Source organism: Panicum virgatum, chromosome 4N (genome assembly GCF_016808335.1).
Source record: "Panicum virgatum strain AP13 chromosome 4N, P.virgatum_v5, whole genome shotgun sequence".
Classification (NCBI taxonomy): Eukaryota; Viridiplantae; Streptophyta; class Magnoliopsida; order Poales; family Poaceae; genus Panicum; species Panicum virgatum.
The window spans coordinates 37,781,768-37,796,100 of NC_053148.1; the positions used below are offsets into that span (position 1 = coordinate 37,781,768).

Consider the following 14,333-nt stretch of genomic DNA (forward strand, 5'->3'; position numbering starts at 1 on the left):
CTCTTTTGCAGTTAGAATGTATTTGAGATTTGGACATTTGGTAACACCCTGTTTGTTAGAGCAACTACATAGCCTGAATGTGGCCATTTCTCACTTCGAAGATAGTTTAAAATTTCTTACATATTATTATTATCACTATGTCGTGATGGCTTTATCAGTTAAACTTGCAGAGATATTCTCTGGTTCAGTAACTTGTGAGAATAAGGTTCTTTCCCAAAACTGAAAAAAAAGAACGAACTCATGTTCCAAGTTTCTTCGTTTGGTTCGATTGTATCTCTGATCCCCCTTGGGGGCTTTGCTTAGATGAAAACGTAATCAATTTTGCTTTGACATTTGTAAATGGCATGCCTGATCGATTCAAACAAATGGATATTGGATTAACTGAGCCACCTCTTGATTCACTTGTTGAACCAATCAACCAAATTCATGACAACCTGATAAACCACCACCACCAATATAATCCCCACATCCTGCAGAAGTTAACCTAGTACCTTTTTTTTTACTCTCTGCTTGCCACCAATATAAACAGTAACACCCAGCAGTTCTCGCTACCGTGGCGATCAACGGCAATGCCGATTGGCTATGGCATTACCCTTTGATGACCCCTGCGTTTCTGTATTTGTACCTGATCGCCCAGAACAGGAAGAAGAGGTAGTTGAGAGTGCTGAGCACGCACATGACCCAGTAGAACCTTTCGAGATGGTAGTGGTTCAGGCTGGCACCCCGCAGCCACGGCCGGTGGCCGCCGCGCCCCGTCGCGCTGTTCACGATGGACACGAGCACGGAGCTGAGGTAGTAGCCCAGCGCCAGCGACGCCCACGACAGCGACGTCGCCAGCGAGCGCATCCGCGACGGCGCCTCGCTGAAGAAGAACTCGAGGAGCCCCGCCAGCGTGAACAGGTCCGCCGACCCCAGGAACAGGTACTGGAACGCGATCCAGAAGAAGCTGATGGGCAGCGGCTTCGGCGAGTCCAGCATGCCGCTGTCGGCGGCCACGTTCTTGCGCTTCACCTCGACGACGGCGGCCACCGCCATGGCGACGATGGAGAGGATGAGCCCGGTCCCGATGCGCTGGAGGTGGCTGATGCCCATCTCGGTGCCCGTGAGGCGGCGCGCGAACGGGATGATCACGTGGTCGTAGACGGGCGCGAGGAGGATGATGAACGTGACCGGGAACACGGGGAGCGAGGCGGGCGGCACGGTGAGCCTGCCGACGCGCGTGTCCATGGTGGCCGCCTGCTCGACGGAGAAGGTGGACAGCTGCGCCAGGCAGCAGTTGAGCATGATGGTGGAGAAGAAAATGGGCAGCACCATGAGCACGATCTTGACGTCCTCCACCTCCTGCACCGTGCACGCGAGGCGCCCGTTCTGCTGCCCCGGCTGCTCCTCCTGGCACCGCACGGCGCGGTTGAGGAACGCGAGCTCCCGCGACGGCTCGGCCGGCCCGGCGCCGGCGGCGATGTTGGCCACCATGTCGCCGGGCTTGCAGTAGTCCTTCATGTCGGTGCTCCCCGTGGGGCTGGGCGCGCGGTCGATGACAGCGCCGTGGCTGGCGCTCTGCGCGCCGGCGCGGCGCGCGAGGGCGGCGGCGGCGAGGACCCTGGCGATGGTGGTGAGCGGGCTCCCCGTGGGCACCTTGTTCCGGTAGAGGCCGGAGCCCGCGGCGAAGACCGGGACGGAGAGCAGGATGGCGATGGTGGCGATGCCGAAGCCCCACTGCCAGCCCCTGTTGTCCTCGACCCAGACGGCGAAGGTGACGGCGACGAGCGCGCCGCAGGAGAGGCAGAAGACGAAGTAGTTGAAGAAGGTGGAGCGGGCCTTGCGGCCCTGCGGCGCGTGCTCGTCGAACTGCTCGGCGCCGTGGGAGGGCAGGGAGCCCTTGATCCCACCGACGCCCAGCGCCGTGAGGTACAGCCCCGCGAAGAGCATCGCCTTCCGGGGCCCCGACACGGGCGCGCACGGCGCGGTGGCGGCGCACGGCGGCGGCATCAGGTGCGGCGTCCGCGCCTGGACCGTCAGGATCACCAGCCCCTGCGCACCATCAGACATTTGCAGACAAATACTAATTAGTAGGACGCATTTTTAATAATGGAAAAAAGAAACAATTTGGACATTGCTGCACAGCCCATGTGATGTGTGGCCCTCTGTGTTTGGGCCAAGGGCCAAATTCCACATGCATTGTATAGTTAATGACTTAAATGTCACATGACGATTTGTTTTCTTTGCAAAAATGATTTGTGCGAGTTCTTTTGCAAAGTTGATTTCACTTTGTAAAGAGAAGATGATATCAATCGTGCCAAGTGACGGACGAGACGTGTGTCCATCACGTCGAATGATTGGGCAAATATCAGGCGACGGCGACCGAAAAGGCGAGCAAGCACACGGGCGCAAGTGGCGGCGGCGGGCCAAGGTACTCGCGCCGGCTTCCCCGCCCGTGCGCGGCGCCGCTTTGCGCCCGTGAGCCGGGCGCCAAAGCAGGGGAGGAGACCGCCCGTCCCATCCCATGCGGCCATGCGGTTAGCCCTTTGACCAGCAACCGTGTGTGGGTCCGCCCGGGGTTGAGAGTTGAAACACAGACAATCATAGAGATGGCCGGCGATTTGACTCCGTAATTTTGTCAGCGCTGACTATTAAACCCTGTACGGCGAGGTCGAGACTCGAGATGTGTTTGCGTGGCTCCGATAGGCTGGGATCTGGGAGGGTGCGGTCAGACAGTGATCGGTGTCAGGGAGCGTGCAAGTGCAGGTTGCTGCTGCCGTGGACACATGTCATCAGATGGGTGCAGCTAGTCGGCCTAATCTAATCAGCCCGTCCTCACAAGACCGGATCCTTTTGGTCATCAACTTGAAGGGCCAGACCTGGATTGCTGTATCATGCCGTGCCCAAACGGGTGTGAACACGGCGTGATCCCCACGGCTCCAGACTTCACTGTGTGGTTGTGCTGTGCCGTACCGTACCAGCAGATCCGTCGGGCCCCTCGCTCCAGGTTCATCTCAAAAGACCCCAACCGCTGGGCCGCGCCGAGGAAACGAGCGAGAGCCGGCGCCGGCCACGTCCGGAAGAGGACTGACGACGCGCCTCTCGTAGTTCCGTCGCTCTCGCCGGCCCCGCCACTGGCCGGCGTCTCCCCACCCTCCGGGACTCCGGCCCCGCCGCGCACGCAGGGCCCCGAAACTTCCCGACCAAGCTGGAGATACGCGGGGCCTGCGTCCGGCCGCAAACAAATCACAAACCCCCGCGGCCCCTCAAGTGAGAGCGGTTCCGGGCGCGGCAGCTAGCGGCACGGTGCGCGGCAGCGAGAGGAGCCTTTCTGGCCTTGGCGACTTGGCGTTCGACGCCGCGTCGCGACGTGGCGGGCATGACTTGCAGCGCCGTACACGGACGGAACCCAGGTGTTTCGGATCAATCGTGCCAGTCCGATGTAAAGTGCCCAGATGGCAAATATTCAAATGTTTACGTGTCTGGTGTCCAGGGTGGTGGTCGGCTATGCTCTGGATAGGTGGTGGTTCGGTACGGACCGCGCCAGAGGAAAAACAAAAAAGGCTCCAGAACGTTCCGCCGCCAGTGACACACGGTTTGAGCCTGTTGGACTGGTAGATGAACAGTGCAAGACTGGTATATTACGATTTATTTTCTCTTATAAAATATTATTTATTCTACTAGTCGAGCATTATTCATCTTACCAGCCGAACAGGCCCTTTGTCCCAGCCCTGACCACGGGGAGATGTTGACAGGCGCGGGTGCCTCCTAACAAGTCTATCGTGCGTGGCGGGGGCGGTGAGATTCCCTCGCCGGCCCCGCGCCCAGGATTGGCCTCGCCGCGCCGTCGGCATGTGTGGGCAACAGCGAGAAGGCATCCGCGGGCGGCGCCACCGCCCACCGATCGACTCGCCCAGGGAGGAATGGGTACGGTCGCCGACGGCACCCGCCGAGAGCGGCGCGCGGTACGGTACCTGCGTGTGCCTGGCGGCGACCACCCAGGCGGCCGCCCAGGCCATGCTGTATCCAAGTATTGCCTGTCATGTGCATTTTCCGAGCTTGTGCTGCGACTTTATACTTAGAGGGAATATAGTATTTTCTTATATTACGTCTGCGTGATTCACACCCCATCGCCCTCGATCAACCGCTGAAATTCCCCTACACCTTACGGTTGCTGATGCAAATAACTACTGACTCGTTTCTTTCCCCTGCAAGTACGACTACGCCAAGGTCCAAAAAAAAGTACGACTACGCCGCTCGACTTGTTAGGAGGCACACCCACGTGATCCGCGCACACGTGTCACTTTACCCGCTACGCATCAACATCCATCCTACTCATCCAGTGGATACCGGCCGGCCGGCCGTATACTCAGACACGGCCACAAGGGATGATGATACTTTCAGCATCAAAGTGAAAAAAAAATCTCAAAAGAACAACACACACACGCACACCATTTAGCGCACGAATAATACTGCCATCTTCCCTGCCACGGAAATTTGCAATGACAGAATACGCACGGCATGGTTACGCCCATACCCCAGACTAGCTACACGCATAGTAGGTTGGTGCCGTGACAGCGCAATGTGCGATTAACAAGGTGTGATTAGCTTCCCTTTGACCCAGGGTATCGGGTCAAAATCCGGCCCATATCGTCATCTTGTTGGCGAATAAAGTGATGACTACCAGATAATCATTGGCCCGGCCTAACCTGCTCGCACGCAGTTCCGATCCGTCCTTTAACCCGAGTAGCAGGGACTGTGCATGAGCTTTGGCCGGCTGAGAGTGTGAGTGCGGGCATTCGACAAAGTGATGGACGTGGAGCGCGCAAGACGCTACGTTCGGCTGATCACCTTGAGAGATCAGTGATGACAGCGACTCTTGGTCGCTCATGACAGAGCTATGGGTGTAAACTGAGCCTGGTGCCACGTGTTGCCTCGTCGATCACCTTGGCTGTTTATTTGGACGGCTTAGATGACGCTATTTGGAGGACTAAAATTCAGGGCTAAATTTTAGCACCTATTATCACTTATACCTGTACTAAAGTTTTTACGTCTTTGCCAAAGTTTAACATACTTTATTAGCACTCCTATTTGGATACATTATTGTTAAAATTTGGAGCTTTAAGATATTAGCACTTGGATCCAAATTAACAACTAACCGCTTAGCTTGATGGGTGCTGCCTGAGAGACAGCTAGCTGCTGACGTGGCACCAGGACCCAGCGGTCAAGCGCTGACGTGCATGGCTGCATAGCTGGGCTGCATATATATATATATATATATATATATATATATATATATATATATATTCCTTCTAACGCCAGCGTGGATCGGAGATACGGCGGGGACGACATGGAGATCGATCGATACATGTATATTTATTATTTGCCTATATCCGGAAGCATCTGCTACCACTAGTATTTGTATATATTTAATTATATATTTTGGTCGCGTGATGACATCAGAATAGATAGACGCTGGAGGAAGAACTTGCAGGCAGTGGCATGCAGACAAATGATGAGTAGATAGCTAGATAGACGACGTACGTACCATGAACTCGATGAAGGCGCTGACGATGTAGATGGTGTAGGTGGTGAAGAAGGCGTCGGAGAGGAAGCCGCCGAGGAGCGCGAGCAGGAACGCCGTGCCCATGAAGTTGGTCACCGTCGTCGCCGACTGCGACGGCGAGTAGTGCATGAACCCCATCAGGTACCTCACCAGGTTGCTCGCGTTCGCCAGGAACGCCAGGTTCTCCAGCACCTCCACCACTGCAACCGCGATTCAGGTCAGGATGTCAGCTAGTTTCAGCATGCACCACACCATGGGCATGACCAACGGTAGTTGTCGTCAGACTGCTATCTTACTTATTAATAAGGGCAGCACCAATGTATATTGCTATGATGGCAATACCGGTGGGCCCCCGCGCAGTCAGCTGTAACTATGGCCAATTCTACAATAGTTAAATCTTGTTGGAGAAACAAGGTGGGCCTAGCTAGGGGAAAAACAATTTACGTTTCTCAACCACTACAAGTTCATGGGAATGTATTGTTTATTCATGGTATTATATTTTATTGCCTTATGGACCTCAAGCATGTGGTGTATTTTTGTTGGATGTTACTTGTGATTTATCCCCCACAATGTTTATGGTCAAGAAGTGTAGCTGCATTCAATGCTTAAGGCTACCTTTTTGCTCACATTGTGGCTGCCCTACGCAACCCATTTGGAACATGATGAAATTTCCAAGTGGAAATTACAAACTACTCCAGTCCAGTAAAGGAGCGTAACGTTTTTACTATTTTGAAAAAAGGCAAATTCGATCCACTGGTTGAAGAATAAAATAAAAAATATTTGATTACGCAAGCAGCATGTGCGGTGGTAACGGACATAACGTCCTCCATGATATGCGGCCGTGTGCCGTTCCCGATGCGTACCGGCCAGCCGGTGGAATTTACTGCCCCGCCGCGACCCAATCGTGCGTTTGCGATTCGTGCCACCTTTCAATGCGGGTCCGGTTCAGGGTGATACTCGTATTCTTTTCTCTCTCTCTCTCTTGTCTCAACCTGGAACGGTTGGACTAAAAACAGAGGGCCCCTCCCTCTCTCGGCACACACGATCCTGTCCTGAATTCCTAACGATGATGGCAGACAGGATGACAAAACAAACTGGTTTCCCCTTCGCACATGCAATCAAACTTGTCCGCAGGCAGGCGGAGCCTTCCAGATCGCAGCAGCAAAGTAGCAGGAGGTGTTCATTCCCTGGAACGAGGGCAGCCACGGACTCATACACCTCGCGATCAGTTTGGTGAGCCAGTTGCGCTGAAGAAGACGAACGGATCAAGATCGACCATGGACGCGAGCAGCTCTGCTGCTCATGGAACACCCCCCCCCCCCCCCCCAAAAAAAAAAGAAAAACCTTCAGGAATCCACCAGTTGCAGGCACGGGTCATGCGCCGGAAGCAAGTTGGGGCTCTGCTTTTTCTCGGGTTCGTGGCGCAATTGGGCGGTAAAGGCGCCGAATTCCCTGGCGGGCAAGTTGCGTCCGGAAGCAGCGGGAACTGTATGTGAAAGGGAGCGAAAGGAGGGGCGGGAATGGAGCCCAACGGACACCAGTGGGGGACGGCGAGGTGGTGAGGAAGAAAGAAGGAAGGGTCTCGAGCGCCCACTTGTCCAAAAGCAGAGCAGCCGAGCCCGGGCGGGCGATCGGGGAAAAGCGAGGAGGAGGAAGAAAGCGGAGGAGATGGAAGCCGTGTCTTTCAGGGTTGCAGGGGCAGCTGCTTCTGCAGAGGCCAGAGCGTGCAGGGGAGGAGGAGGGTGTGCTCCGACTCCGTGCATGGAGGGCCGGCATCCTATTCGATCCGCCGCGCGGGCCTCGCCTGGCGCCGCTGCCTTCTTTTTTTTCTTCCGCGCTCTGCCCAAACCAACCAGGAGGTGAGGTCGATCCGGGGCCCGGCCGCGATCGGCGACCGCGGAGCTCTAGGCAGAAGAATCTGGAATCGGGGGGCGGGGTCGCTTACCGAGCACGAAGGACGCCGCAAGCATGCCGCCGTGCCGGCCCCTGGTCGCCGGCCGGTTCCGCCAGTCCACGTACCCCTCCCACCGCTCCGCGCGCCGTGCGTTGCCGCCGTCCTCCTGCGCGCCACGACCGCGCGCGGCCACCAGAGATCAGCAACAAGGAAGATCGAGCTAAGGAAATGCCCAGGAATTGGCCCCGCCAGGTGACTCACCATGGTGCCCGCCGCGGCTGCTGGCGGCGGCAGCTCGCGCTCCGTTCTCGCTCGGGGGCTCCGGGGTGCGAGCGGGCAGAGGAAGACGAGAGGGAGACGGATCAGGGTGGTCGCAGTTTGAGTTCACTCGTGTGCCTGCGGGGAGAAGGGTGGTTCTGGCTGTATTTAAAAGTGTGGAGGAGGGAGGGTCCCGTCCCTGGGGCTGCGCGAGGGGTAAAAGGGCGCCGGGAGGGGCACCAAATCGCACACAGACAGGGGGGGCTGCCTGCCGAGAGCCCGAGAGGGACGCGGCACAGCAAGGGCGGCCGGCTCTGGGTCGGGGACGTCAACCTCAGGATGCCCGATAAAACCCGGAAAAGGGACTGGACATGCAATATATAGGTTTGTACGTTTTTATATCGTGGCAGTCTTGGATGCACCAACATGATATGATACTATTCTCTAGGACTAGTCTTATAGTAAGAATAACTTAGTTTCACATTTAATTGTAGAACTAGATATACAGTATTAGTACTCTGTTTCATCCGGAGACTGAAAAAACGGCAAGTAATAATTATTAGGCAAAGTCTAAATTACTCCTCTCAACTATAGAAAAGAAAACACACATCGAACATAAAAACGGACTTTATTAATTATAGATGGAGAAAGGAAGCAAAAAGGGACTTTATTTACTACAAAACTTACTCTCTCTTCAATGTAACTAGCGATTTTTTTTAAAAAAATATCATGTCAAAATAGAAAGGTTAAATATCATGAAAAATATTTTCTGATGAATATATAATACCAACAATCTGGTGGTGTCACTTGTCAACTTATATCAAATTTGATATATTGATGGCTAAAGCTAAAAAAGTTGATCAGCGACAAATCCTAAATTGTCATATATTTACAATTAGAGAAAGTACCATAGATAGTAGGTTTGAACAAATGGACCAGCAGGCATGCTTGCTTGGTCGAGCGGACGACACACATACAGCAGACACATTCTGTTCGACAGGAACCATCTGGGCATCGGGTCTGATGGTCATCTCCTAACGAGGAACACTTCCCATAACTGACCGGGCAGAGACTCTTGGCTCACAAAACAACACTTGCTCTTGCTCCGGTGGGCTCGTCTTACAGCCAACCACTCCTCATGAGGTTCATAAGCAAAACAACCAGGAACCTTTCAGATGCGTACTTGGTTGGGTGACTGACTCATGAGGTACAAGAAGCAACAGGTGCTGGACACTTGCTGGGTCCTCGCTCTCACCATTTGAATGGGTGGTGGATCGATCACTAGCTGGTGGTCGTTTACTAGTTTAAATCCATTTTACTGCAACTGTGCGTGGCGTGTTTTGTGTGGCCGTGCATGTTTTGGACGCTGCTAATGGGTACGGGATAAATGCAAAGAGTGGAACTAATGAGGTTATTCTGGATAGGTCTTCCTTTATTTCTGGCTAGTGGTTTGCATTCACTCCTCCAACCCCCTCACTATCGATCAGAATCTGGGGTGTGTTTTTTAGTGTGCCGGAAGCACAAGGGAAAGGCCTGCAAATGCTCCTAAAATCACTTTCCCCATGTATCAGCAGTTTTGATTTTTTTTCTTAAAAAAATTGTCTTTGTCTTTATAAATCTTATTGGCATATCAATCTTTCCTAGCTAGCTTATAATTATTGTCCTATTAAACGCATTCACACTTTTTAAAATTAACTACAATGATATAGTAAGGTGTAAACACGTCAAATTGGCATCATATTGACTTTGAAAGTCAGAGCTGTGGAGCCCTGTGGCAAAGAAACGAAAAAAAGAATCTTGTAGTGAAATGGATGGATACTTAATTGTTTCACGACACAACCTTTCTTCTTTGCAAATCAGACAACTGCAGCCAGTTGAGTTAAATTACAAGCTACATGTCACCTCAAAATTTTGAATTCTTTCATGGGATAGTGGGATACACACATACGGCTTTTTTCTCTCTTAAAGAATGACCTGTTGATGTGCTTTTAAAGAAATGTTGATGGCTTCCGTTTGGTTGTAGCTTACCCCTGGTCGGTGCTGTTCTTTGCTTCCAAATCCTTGTCACTTGAGTTATTTCCTAGACCAAACAAGACTAATAATTATTTCTTCTAACAGCTTCTTTTTAAAATGGCCAATGGTTTTAGTACATTTGGTTAACAAACCATAAAACTATACAATGAGGTTGAGGATTTTGTTGTTGGTAATTTACCAAAACTGCAGGGAAAAACTGTTATCCAATTAAGAAAACCAGTCTATCAACCTGTGCTCCCGCACGGGCTAATTAGAATTAATATAACAATAAGGTCAATTATTATTATTATCTATCTCACAACATTTTTCATCTATTAACTATTCTAACATATACTCTAAAATATATATTTATCATTATCTAGTTACAATAGATCACTACTACAGAAAGGCTAATTTGTCCTGGTTGGGAAACCTTTGTTGTCCCGGTTTCCTAACCGAAAACGCCAGGCCGGAACAAAAGGGGGTCCTTTTGTCCCGTGTCTGGCAACCGGGACAAAAGGTGCTGCCAGTGCCACATAGCTAGCGCACCCTTTTGTCCCGGTTGGTGTTACCAACCGGGACAAAATGTTCTTTTTTTCTTGTTTTCCTTTTCTCAATTCTTTTTCTATTTCAATTATACTTTTGCATTTCAATTAAACTTATGTATTGGAATTCAGTGTGTATGATCTCCACTAATATATACATATATATATAATTACTTATATAATATTTTTCCTAGATAGTTTTCATATATAAATTAATTCACTTATATATATATGTATACACATATCTATACATGTGAATTCTTTTACATATGAAAATGTCTAGGACCAATATTATAAATATATATATATATATATATACACACACACACATATATATTATTGGAGTGCTTATATATAATACATACATACTCATAAATAGAAATTTAATACATACACACACATATATATTTACATAGGTATATTCGTTCTTAATTACATATATACGCGTATATTATCATATTTGCTGCGATTGTCAATATTAGATAGTCCATCATAGTAGAATTCGCCTTTTGGATCGACGACTTGCTCAACAATAAATCCGGACAATTGTTCTTGAATTGCCATAATCTTTTCCTCCGGTATGAGTTTATCGCGCATCTCCGCGACCTATGGAAAAAGGGATAATTAATTTCGACTAATTAAAATACGAGTTCAAATATTAACAAGTTTTTTACTTACTTCCTCCTCCCAATCTGTCCAGCCTATTGGAGGACCTACCAGACCATGGATGTTCTCGCATACATAGTATGTGCATAATACAGTGCCTTGTTTCTGCCTCATACACTTTAAGAGAGAAGAAATTATCAGGTATTTACATGAATATATAATAAAACTAATGAATCGTACAACGAATCATCCAAGTGCGTACCGCAAAATCTGTCTTGATCTTCAATTCCTTGTCAAATTTGCCTGGATGATTTTTAGCGAATTCTTTCCAAATCCTGTGCATGATTAGAACAATTATAGTCAAGTAACAAAGTGATTCAAATTATCGGTCATCGACGGAGTAGTGGTAGAATTACTTTTTCATCATGTTAAGAAGATTTTCGTATTGTTCTAGAGGTCTCCTCAATGAGTCCATAACCACGAGTAGGCTCTTCTCGGGAATTATGACAATTAGGACCCAGTGTTCACTGCAAGATTATACGGAGGTAGTTATTGATAGTTAAGGTTTAAACAATTCGATTACAGAATAGAAAGAGTTAGACGAAAGAAATCACTCACGCAAAGTTGTAAAGAAACAATATCATTTGCTTGTTGTGATGAACACTTATGTACTTGAACAAGTTTTGGTATAGCTCATCGGCAGTGTCGCGTAGAATCCTCCAATTACAAGTAATTGGGTCGATGAAGCAGAGGTGAGAGTATCCCTTTCTCCTGCAAGTTTGTATCTCCATTCTACATGATACCGAATAAATCAAGGGATCAGTATGTTGAGATTATGCAAAACAATACATAAGGTGAGTAAAATACTTACAGAACCCACAAGCCGACCATAGAGATGTTGAGGGCCTCCTGATGGAATAGTTGGTAAATTTCTTCCCAGTTTATCCATATAATGGCCTTCCCCCGTAAGAAATCGTCATCTTTAATCTTTGCGCTCTGCATGAAGATGCAATTGGCCATCGCACGCATGTAGTGCTGGTGCAGCTTATACATTTGCGTTGGAAGCACGGACACTACTTCGGGGGGTACAAGAGTTTTGCCGATCTCATACGTCCATTTGATGACCACATCGGCCTTTGGAATATCTTCTCCCCCTGCAATCTGAACCGCTGTTTTGGTTGGTACTCTTTTTATCTTGGGCTATCATATAAAATATGTTTCCATTTATCTCGTACCCTTGGTATGTTAAGATATTCCAAGATGGTCCCCTAGCCAATAAGAACAGTTGTTCACTTATATCCATGTTATGCATTAGATGCTTCCGCAACCAGCTGCAAAAAGTGTTCATGTGCTCACGTGTAATTCATGCCTCAGACTTTTCCGGGAAATTGGAGAGCAGAATTTTCTTGTGTTCCTCGATATATGGGTCAACCAAGGATGATTGTTGAAGAACCGTATAATGCGCTTTCTTGAATGAGAAATCATCTATGCAGACATAAGATTTCTTTCCTAATGTACCCTTTCCAGTTAGTCTCCCCTCATATCATGATTCAGGGACTCCAATCGGTTTAAGGTCATCAATAAAGTCAACACAAAAGTCAATGCCCTCCTCAGTTCCGTAGGCACTGGCGATGCTTCCTTCTGGACGAGCTCGATTGCGAACACATTCCTTGAGTACCCCCATGAACCTTTCGAATGGGAACATATTGTGTAGAAATACTGGTCCGAGGATGGGAACATGTTGTGTAGAAATACTGGTCCGAGGATATCAATCTCTTTGACAAGGTGCACTAGAAGATGTGTCATGATGTTGAAGAAAGATGGTGGAAATATCAGCTCAAAGCCAACAAGATATTGCACCACATCGTTTTGCAACTTTATCAAATTCTCCGGGTCAATTATCTTCTGAGAAACTGCATTCAGGAAGGCACATATCTTCACGATGGTTAACCGGACGTTATCAGGCAGAATCCCCCGCAGCACAACCGGAAGAAGTTCGGTCATAAGCACATGGCAGTCATGAGACTTGAGATTTGTAAATTTCTTCTCTGCCAAATTTAATATTCCTTTTATATTGGATGAGTATCCAGATGGAACCTTTATACTGCTCAAGCAGTCAAACATGGTTTCTTTATCTTCCTTGCTAAGAGTATAGCTGGCAGGACTTAAGTATTGTCATCCATTATCTCGCTGTTGTGGATGTAAGGCATCTCATTCTTCCATACGTTGCAATTCTTGACGTGCTTCTACTGTATCTTTTGTCTTTCCGTACACTCCCAAGAATGCTATCAGGTTGACGCAAAAATTCTTTGTGAGGTGCATCACATCAATTGCATGACGAACATCTAAGACTTCCCAATATGGTAGCTCCCAAAATATAGATTTCTTCTTCCACATGGGCGCCATTCCATTTTCGTTCGGAACAGGTTGGCTACCAGATCCCTTTCCAAAAATAACTTCTAGATCTTTTACCATGTTGAAGACGTCTTTACCACTACGGTGCATCGGTTTTGTTCGGTGGTCCGCTTGGCCTTTGAAATGCTTGCCCTTGTTTCGTACCGCATGCATGATGGGAAGAAACCGACGATGACCCATGTATACAACCTTCTTATAGTGAGTCAACCATATATTATCGGTATCATCTAAACAGTGTGTGCATGCTTTGTATCCCTTGTTCGAATGTCCTGACAAGTTACTAAGAGCAGACCAGTCATTGATCGTTACGAGCAACAATGCTCGTAGGTTGAAGTTTTCCTGTTTGTATTCATCCCACATCCGTACATCTTCATCGCCCCAGAGCAATAAGAGTTCTTCGACCAATGGTCTTAGGTACACATCAATGTCATTTCCGGGCTGCTTTGGACCCGGGATAAGCACTGGCATCATGATGAACTTTCGTTTCATGCAGAGCCATGGTGGAAGATTGTACATACAAAGAGTCACAGGCCAAGTGCTATGACCACTGCTCATCTCACCAAAAGGATTCATGCCATCCGTACTCAAACCGAACCTTATGTTTCTCGCATCCAAATCAAATTCAGGGTACGTTCTATCTATTTTTCTCCACTGTGACCCATCAGTGGGGTGTCTCAACATCGAGTCTTTCTTGCGTTCCTCTTTGTGCCATCGCATCAACTTAGCATTATCTTTATTTCTAAATAGACGCTTCAAACATGGTATTATAGGCAAATACCACATGACCTTCACAAGAACTCTCTTCCAGGGAGGCTCCCCCTCGACATCTCTAGGATCATCTTTTCTAATCTTGTAACGCAATGCACTGCATACGGGACATGCATCCAAATTCTCGTACTCGCCTCGGTAGAGGATGCAGTCGTTGGGGCATGCATGTATCTTTTGCACTTCCAATCCTAAAGGGCAAACAAGTTGTTTGGCTTCATACGTTGTGGCAGGCAATTCGTTGTCCTTAGGATGCATTTTTTTAACAAGTTTGAGTAATTCACCAAATCCC

General features: G+C 48.8%; 1 protein-coding gene across 2 annotated transcripts; it reads right to left on the minus strand.

Annotated features, from left to right (window-relative positions):
* Nucleotides 1–356: 356 nt before the first annotated feature.
* LOC120670908 (protein NRT1/ PTR FAMILY 4.6-like) lies at nt 357–7,834 on the minus strand. 2 transcript variants are annotated; one of them, XM_039951100.1, is made up of 5 exons: nt 7,701–7,834; nt 7,491–7,605; nt 5,842–7,384; nt 5,528–5,745; nt 357–2,031 (listed from the first exon to the last, which is right to left on the minus strand). In XM_039951100.1, coding segments are annotated over exons 3-5 (1,662 nt in total). In that variant the 5' UTR covers nt 5,843–7,384; nt 7,491–7,605; nt 7,701–7,834; the 3' UTR covers nt 357–588. The 2 variants fall into 2 exon arrangements, with proteins under 2 accessions (XP_039807034.1, XP_039807033.1); XM_039951099.1 differs by lacking the exon at nt 5,842–7,384 and having other exon boundaries at nt 7,701–7,832.
* Nucleotides 7,835–14,333: the final 6,499 nt, after the last annotated feature.

What these genes read in the sequence shown, in the direction of transcription:
- LOC120670908 (XM_039951099.1), bottom strand. An exon ending in TGCGGCGTCCTTCGTGCTCG is followed by an intron (nt 5,746 to 7,490) that starts GTAAGCGACCCC and finishes TCGCGGTTGCAG; the next exon opens with TGGTGGAGGTGCTGGAGAAC. An exon ending in GCGCCTTCATCGAGTTCATG is followed by an intron (nt 2,032 to 5,527) that starts GTACGTACGTCG and finishes GATGGTGCGCAG; the next exon opens with GGGCTGGTGATCCTGACGGT.